We start from the raw sequence: 8,726 nt of genomic DNA, 5'->3' as shown, positions 1-8,726 counted from the left end.
TATCTATATTATTACTTTGGAAATATTCAACATTTCAACAAGCCGTAATTTAATAACCGCATGAGTTTAGGTCCACGAAATTAGTTGATGACCCACCATTGGTTAAGCGTGCTCTCTCCTCTATTAAGGTATACCGTCAAGTGCTACTTTTTATATCTCACTCGCTAATAAACTAATTTATTTCAAAATTTATAGCTATTATTATTAATGAGTGTGGCTTTTAAGAATTAAATTTTTAACTTCATAATAGAGACACTCCTTAACACAGTTTTTTATGAACAAAATATGTCATAGAAATAAGAAATGGTTCCACCATTCTGAAGAGTGAAATATTTCGATTATTCTAGTAGGAGTTATTTACCAAAATTTGCACTTGACCCTTGATCTTAAGCGATAATGTTAAGGTTCAATCTGCTTATTACTACTAAACGAACTCAACATGTTATTTTTAAGAGGAGTGTAATATTGATGTATTGTCCGTGTAAAGATTTATATACACTCAGTACATTATTAATTATTCATTTATACTATTTTTTGAACAGTCAATTATGATTAAACATAAATTTTAGATGATGCAATAACAATGTATACACTATAATTGCATAAAAAAATTCTCTACTTTTAATTCTCTTTTCCTATAATTAACAAATAATACATTTCATCCTTATTATTACAAGATGCAGTTTTTTTTGTCTTCCTTACAGCATTGGAAGCAATCTTGTCCGAGTTGAGAACATCAATATGTATGTGGGACTAACTTTTTTAGCAGATATTTTTTTATTCACAAGACTTGAACCCAAAACCTTACTTAAAGGGAATCAAACATGTACCACGTGAACTAGCACATGTTGATTTACAATATGCGGTTTAAAATAATAACAATAATTTTTATAAGATACTTTATATTTTTTATTTAATATTTAATTTTATTATTAAAAAGCTCTAATATTGCTTCTTAGTTCTTCATGAACAATGTTTTTCCAAGTAATTTGATATTTGTAATTTATTTATTTTTAAAGAGAAAATATATTATTATGAAAAGGTGAAATTTATAAAATATTCAAACATGGCGTGTGAATAATTATGAGAAATCATTTGTATATTAAAACAATTGCATTACCTATTTATATCTTATTTTCGTTGGAAAATTAATGATTAATAAAGACATAAATCTTGGTTATTTTAAAAATTGAAATGTAAATATTTTATCTGGAATAATTAGGCCGACAAGAAGAAGATAGGGACGTGAACATCTACTTGTCTAGTTGTAAGAGGAGCTTCAGAAGACTCATTCCATAACAAAAAAGTCAAAAAGAACACAAACTTTGATCTTAGACTTGGACTTTTTTTTGAAAACCATGAGTGAGCTTATGTTCCAAAATATAATTATGTTACCTTTTATTCTTATATAATAAAATATTTTCATGTACTAAAATATAATTTATTTATTTAAATCTATTATTTGACATGCGTCATATTTTTTTATTTTTATATTATATTATGTTTTAAAATTGAAACTTTTAGAGAGAAGGAAAATAAGACACATACCAATGAATGAATGAATTTAAGGATATAATTTATTTCGTGATATGATGATATATTTTATTATTTTCCATCACAAATAAAATATAAAATTAATATATTTTACTTATATTTTACTTTTCTAATCAACATCATGCTAAATTCTTGTTAACAATGCACTATTAAATCTACATAGCTACTTCATTTAGGCTTTGTTTGGTTGACAAGAGAAAAAAGATGTGAGAAAGAGAAAGATGAGAAATAGAGTAGATTTTTGTGATGTTTGATACAAGAGAAGAATGAGAGAAAAACAAATAATTTCTTTCTCTTTTGTTTGGTTGGATAGAAAATGAGAAGATAGTGATAATGTTATGGTTCAAATTACAAAATGTCTCTAAAATAAAGAATAGAGACATAAACAAGTTGTTTTATTATTAATTAAAAATAAATGTTATAATTTTAAATTGTAAATTTTATTATAATTTTAATTAACATTTTTAATTTATATGGTTTGAGATATAGTTTGGGACACCATTTGAGACAACAAATCTTTGTCCGGGTATTTTTCTTTTTCTCTCCTCACTTTCTCCCATAAGTGGGGAGAGAAATTTCATGGGCCCATCCACTTTTTTCCTCCCTCCCTTCTTTCTCCTCTCTCAACCAAATGAAAGAATTTTCTAATTTCTCTTCAACTTCTCTCTCCTTCTTTTCTCTCTTCTCTAACTCCACCCTTCCAAACATAGGCTTAGGGTCTTGATCATATACTAAGATTTAACAACATTCATGAAGAAAGCGTTATGGATTCTCACATATTTAACAACGCTTGTTTTACTATTGATTATCACATATTCAACAAATTTTTGTTGTAGTGAGCGTTCTTACATTTTTTATTCTCACATATTTAAACACAAAACCTCACATAATTGTTCATTCAGACGCTAAAACTCAAAAAACATTCCTATGTGACTCAGAAAACATTCACATGACAACCACCTTCCCAAAAAACTCACATTTCTACAACACTCATCTTTCCACGAGATTTACCTTCTCACGACATTCATTCAACTTACGTTCTCACGAATTTTATTCAACTCATCTTCCCGTGACATTCATTAATTCTTTGCATTTTGCACCCCACATCATTCACATTACACAAAAGCTGAAAAACACTTTAAAGATACAAAAAGTATGTTTTTTATCATTGCATTTTGTCCCTTTTGTTAATTTTTTTCCTTTTTTTGTAGCGTCCTATGTTTTTCCCTTGTTATATCCCTCCCTTTTAGTTATGAATTAATAATGTAACATCATATTTAATTTATGATTAACATTATATTACAATTATAAGAAATGATTCAAGTGAGAATAATTATTATTGTTAGAAATGAGACCAATTAATATGGATCATTAGATGTTATTTAAATGATCAAGATAAAAAAATTCATATGACTTTATGAGGGCTAATGTGAGCATTAAATAAATTTTAATCCAGTAAACTATGTATTATCCAAAACATTTGTTTTTGTAGTTTATATATGAGAGTTGTTCTCATTTGAATCACTAAAAGAATTATATTATTATATATACAGGACTTTAAAAAGAAATTCAGGTGGGTGTTACCCAAGGGTTCATTATCCCTAAACATGACCCTTGGGCCACATTAATAGTGTATATTCATTCGTATATTAAGTTAATTACTTAATTTCAACCAACTTTAATAAATAGTTTCTATTGATGTTTTATGTTTTTCATATTATTTTTAGAAACTTAATATACTTTTATAATTTGTTTTCCAATTATAATATTATTTATTATTTATCTCTTTCACCTCTATTTCTCCATTTCCTTTTAATTCAATTTTAAATGTATATTAAATGAGATTATTTTAGTCAAATTGTATTCAATATTTATCTCATTGTTTTCATAAATTATGTGCACAATCTTAAATATTAAGTTTTATAACCTACTATAGATGTTGAGGTCAATCCTTTTTTTTTTGAGTTGCCTGTGCCTAATTCATGCTAATCTGAACCTACTTTGGGAGTAAATTTCGTAAATAGTATATCATCATGATCGAGTTGAGTTATTTGATTCAAGACACAACTTGTTGAGAAAAGTTTGTGAATGTTTATAAAGTTGTGTTAATGACTACTTTAATAATATTGGTTAAGAAAAAATATTAAATTAACATTTGAAAATTATGTTTAATTTTTTAACATATTAAATATCAATTTTTAAGACTGAATTTCCATTTCTCTTCATTAAGTAATACAAATTGAGTTAATTATCAACATTGGGCGTAATTATGATTCCAAATTTCCAACTTGTAAATAAAGTGAGATGGAGTGTTTGTTTAGTTAGTGATACACGCGGCCAAAAAGTTTTTGGGGCGGTGGTGGTTGTACTTACATTCTCTTTCCATATTGCTAACTACACGACATGAATTGACCCATAAAAAATATGCCTTTTACACGTGTTTCATACATCAAAGTTGTTTTAGGATTTATGTGGGAAGAGTAGAAAATGAGATAGGGAGAAAAGGAAGAGAAAGGTGAAAAGTTAAAATGAAAGAAATATAGATTTTTGTATTATTTGATATAAGGGGAATTAAAGAATAAAAGAGAAAATGTAGATATAAATTTTTAATGACAAAAATATCTAAAAAATAAGAAAAACGTGAAAGAGGTTAAAAAATAGTGATGTCATTTCACTCTCCTTTTCACTTTCTTCTCACATATGGAGAGAAGATTTTAAATCTGGATCTTCTCCAATACTAATGAGATGATGACATGTGACATTTAAAATTATTTAATACTTCATATTTTAAATTATAGTTAAAGTTCTTTTTAAATCACTAAATTAATTTGGGGTTTCACATTTCTGTATTAGACTGTCCAATACATAAGATCATCCCATTTTAGTGGGTTTCATCTACTTTTTCTCTCATCCCTTAACTTTTTTCTTCTCTTTATCTATATGAACACTGATTTTATGTCGAAAGTATGTGTTAAACTATGTTCTAAAACGATAACAATAAAACAAATATATAAAAATAAGAAATATTTAATTAAAATAATGAACATAATATATTTGGCTAGGACATATATTAGGATAACAAATTCTTATCCTCTACACAATCAAATGAAGGTTTAAAGTCTCCATAGGCTGATAGATTTCATTCAGAATGAAAAAGAGTGGAAGATATTTTTTATTTTTAATTCAACAGATTATATAATGTTTATATAAATAATTAATTAAGGGATAATAAATTATAATTTGCATTTTTTGTCACTAATTCTTTTGATTGTGCAATATTCATCCCCTAATTTATTTTCGTGCGACTTTCATTATTCAATTTTCATTTACGTGAATAATAATCACATTCTGTGATAATATATATATCTTGTTTTTCAATTAAAAAATTGATATAATAATAAGGGATAAGGTTTGATATTTTTATGAGTTATTATGCTCACTTTCTTAACACAAATTAAAGCAATGAAAGATATTTTGTTCCAACGATGTTACATGGAATGATATGTGTTGGATTATCTATTCTATATATAAAGCTAAAATATAGTATAATTTCTATCATGGTATAATTTTTATATCTTGTTTCGCTCTTAACATTATTTAATTTTTACAAAAAAATATATAACCCTAAATAACCACCACCAACTTATTAATTAATCATATCTTTCACCTTAAAGTGAATATTATCATAAATGCAAAAAAATTATAATATAAAGTATACAAAATAAAACAAATACATTCTAATTTTAAAAATGAAATATATAAAAATTGAATACGTAGTACTAGCATGCAATATTGACGGCATACACGAAGTGCCTATACACACTAGTGTGCATAATTCTTAATTCATAGGAGATAAAACTAAGGAGTCATAAGATGGTCTATTGATGAAGATAAAGATTTAAGGAATTAAATATAAAAGGTTATGTGTTTGAGTCTTACCATTAACAAAATGAGACTTATAAAGTGATTCAATGCTTAGGGTGAAGGATATTGAAGATGAAGACTCACCCACAACAAAATACTAACATACTAACTCATATACTGTAGGTGATGTATTATAATAGTTTTTGCATGATCATATAAGTTTAGGGATGAAAGTCTAACAGAATAAATTAAAGGATTGGCAAAAATAAGGACCAAAACTTTGTTTTTAAAATAGAACAATTGGGTATAAATACTTATCTCTCTTTCCCTCATGGGATCTTCACCTGCCACTGTTTTTCCCTTATTCTTATATATTTTCATATTATTTTGGTCTCGTATAATTTCGTCTCATATATATATACGGTTTCGTGCTTTTCTTTCCCACATGTAAAGGTCAGATACAACTATTATCAACAATGTCCCTTAGCTTCCTCATATTTATTAATGGAGAGACAAATACTTGATTTTTTTTTGTATTTATAATAACAAAAATGTTATTCCTTATATATAAAATGATAAAAATATCTTAACATATTCTTTTTATTTTTTATAGTATTTATCTCTATATTAATTGGTATCCTTACTCAACTGTTATATAATGTTTCTTGCTTTTGATCACTTCTTTAATTCTCCATTCTTTCATTTTCTTATTCTTAATCATATATATATGTTGGCTTGAATCTTGGTAGTTGATAGTGCAAACCAGTCATTGTGAACCTCAAATTTCTTGTTTATTTTTTCAAGGGCATGCATTACAAGTACATCATCATGCTTGCATGCATGCTTCTTCATACAAACATTTCATTGACAACGTAGTAGACTCAAATGAAATTTCATATATTAGAACGACAAAATAATGAAAGTTACATGATATTCAAATGACTAACAGAATAAAAAAGAAAAAACAGAAAACAGTAGAGTGGATTACACACACTTATCAGATTTATTTTAAGCTATAAACCTAAAATGTGTCATGAAAATGTCCACTTCCTGTGTATCTATAGCGAAGCTTTTTTATACTGTCGATATATTATTTATCATTCATGATAACGTAAAGAATTCATGATGCATAACGATAAACTCGTGAAGATATATGATCTCATTGTCTTCTATCCTTGTCATCCTTCCAATTCCTAGGAAGTTGATCAGAACCAGAAGAAGAACCACCATATTGCCGAGAAAACCTCATAAGCTCTTGCTGCTGCTGCTGCTGTGTTAGTCCAGAAGATGAAGATGTAAAGGGTTGGTTCCCATACAAACTACTCATATCATAACTAAAGTTGTTATTACTACTCTCTCCACTTCCCATAAATTGTTCATGTTGAAAAGCATTATATGAATAAGTTTCTTGAGAAAAATGTGGATGAGGATCAAGAGCAACTTGGTTAATTGGTGCTTGTTCATTTTGACGATTTGTAAGGTAAGTACCAAATTGACCTGTGCCTTGAACCCTTTCAGGGAAATTGAGTTTTGCTTTGCTTCCTTTGAATCTGAGAGCAGCTTCATCATATGCAAGTGCTGCAGCTTCAGCATTGTCAAATGTTCCAAGCCATACCCTTGCTGCTTTATTTGGATCTCGAATTTCTGCTGCCCATTTCCCCCAAGGTCGTTGCCTTACCCCTCTATAGTGTCTTCTTCTTGTGTTCCCTTCATGTAGAGACATGGAAATCAACATATATGTAATAGTGAAGGTGTATATAAATAAGTATACTGTCAAGATATATAAACCTTAAATCCCTCTTTGCAAGTTAGATTTGGAGGGAAACGAAGGAACATCAAAGACTTTAGAGTCATCTTACAAGATTATTTCATAGGCTAAGCCTTTCATTTCTTTTCACTTTAAAACCTAACTTGCAAACAAACTATTAGTTGTTCATACCCATGCTTATATAATTTTCTTTATTTTTGGCACCTTGAAATATTAAAATATTTATTTTTTAATTTACCTTAGGACTAAAAATACCCTATTTTTTGTTAAATGAGGGAAAAAAAAGTATTCCTGTATGAATTAAAACTAATAAAATGTCATTTTTACATAAACTGAAAACAAGTTTAAACTCAATTAATATTACATAAAGTAGTCACATATTTAAACTAAATTAAAAAAAATTGAAAGTAGGGTTTGGTAGACACATAAAATAAAGAGAGAAAAATATATGCATTGTGTTTTTGTTGGAAAGTAAGTCCAACATTGCCTACCTTATTGTCTCGGGAAAAGTTTAAATATTTGTTGGGCTCCTCCTCTCATTGTCAATTGGTTTTGAGATGAAACCTTAACATGGTATTAGAGTTATAACTCAACTTCTTTCCGGTTGTCATGTGGCCAAAAGATGACCTTTAGTTATGGGCCAAAGGTAACCCTTCGCCTGGTCCGGTAGGCTTATGTGGAAGGGGCATGTTGGAAAGTAAGTCCTACATTGCCTACTTCATTGTCTTGGGAAATGTTTAAATATTTGTTGGACTACTCCTCTCATTGCCAATTAGTTTTAAGATGGAACCTTAACAGTTTTGTATAACATCATTCATTATTCATGTTTTATTATCGTTAACTCTTGAATAAATAATACAAAGGAATAATGTATTAACTGTATATAAATCTTTAAGCTTACATTAATAACATATACATATTATACTCTAAAACAAAACATAACATATGAATTTTGTGATGTGTTTTATAAATAGAATAAAGTAAGTTAAAACATATTTGATTAAAAATAGATAATGATAAAGGTTTGTTAGTGAAACACATACCTTGATCCACTTGTGTTGGTTGGGATTGCTGGCTCTGTGTTATGGCTGGTAAAGGGTCTTGATGTTGGTGAAGTGGTTCATTGTTGGTGCCACCAATGACTTGAGTAAGGGCTGAAACTATTGCTGACATATCTTGCTGTGACCTTTCAGAATAGGTTGGGAATAAATGGTAATGGTCCTCTTCTTTTTCCTCTTCTTCCCAAGGGAGAAGTGACCCTTTCCCATCCCAAGGATCCACTTTAGCAACCTTAGTCTTACTAATTAATATAAATTATGTGTGTGATATATATATAACTATGTATATTGATGTAGAAGTTGCATGTAAGGCATAATATATTTGATGAAAATGATTGTTCACTTAACTATTTTGGTATGAAATAAAGTGCAAAGAAAAACTAAATCTAACGGTAGATGCTATATTTTTTTAGATAGAACAAACTTAAAGAGGATCAAAGGAAGATATATAGATACAATGAGAAGAGAGAGAGAGAGAGAGA

General features: G+C 28.1%; 1 protein-coding gene across 1 annotated transcript; it reads right to left on the bottom strand.

Annotated features, from left to right (window-relative positions):
• On the bottom strand, positions 6,504-8,726 carry LOC109326645 (ethylene-responsive transcription factor ERF114-like). The gene is made up of 2 exons (XM_019559362.1): positions 8,230-8,726; positions 6,504-7,125 (listed from the first exon to the last, which is right to left on the bottom strand). Exons 1-2 carry the CDS (start codon positions 8,357-8,359, stop codon positions 6,578-6,580), a joined length of 678 nt encoding a protein of 225 aa, XP_019414907.1. The 5' UTR covers positions 8,360-8,726; the 3' UTR covers positions 6,504-6,577.

Source organism: Lupinus angustifolius, chromosome LG14 (genome assembly GCF_001865875.1).
Source record: "Lupinus angustifolius cultivar Tanjil chromosome LG14, LupAngTanjil_v1.0, whole genome shotgun sequence".
In the NCBI taxonomy this organism is placed as follows: domain Eukaryota; kingdom Viridiplantae; phylum Streptophyta; class Magnoliopsida; order Fabales; family Fabaceae; genus Lupinus; species Lupinus angustifolius.
This window is presented reverse-complemented; position numbering and strand designations above follow the sequence as displayed.

What these genes read in the sequence shown, in the direction of transcription:
- LOC109326645 (XM_019559362.1), bottom strand. Translation starts at nt 8,359, where the DNA reads ATGTCAGCAATAGTTTCAGCCCTTACTCAAGTCATTGGTGGCACCAAC. An exon ending in ACCAACACAAGTGGATCAAG is followed by an intron (nt 7,126 to 8,229) that starts GTATGTGTTTCA and finishes CTCTACATGAAG; the next exon opens with GGAACACAAGAAGAAGACAC.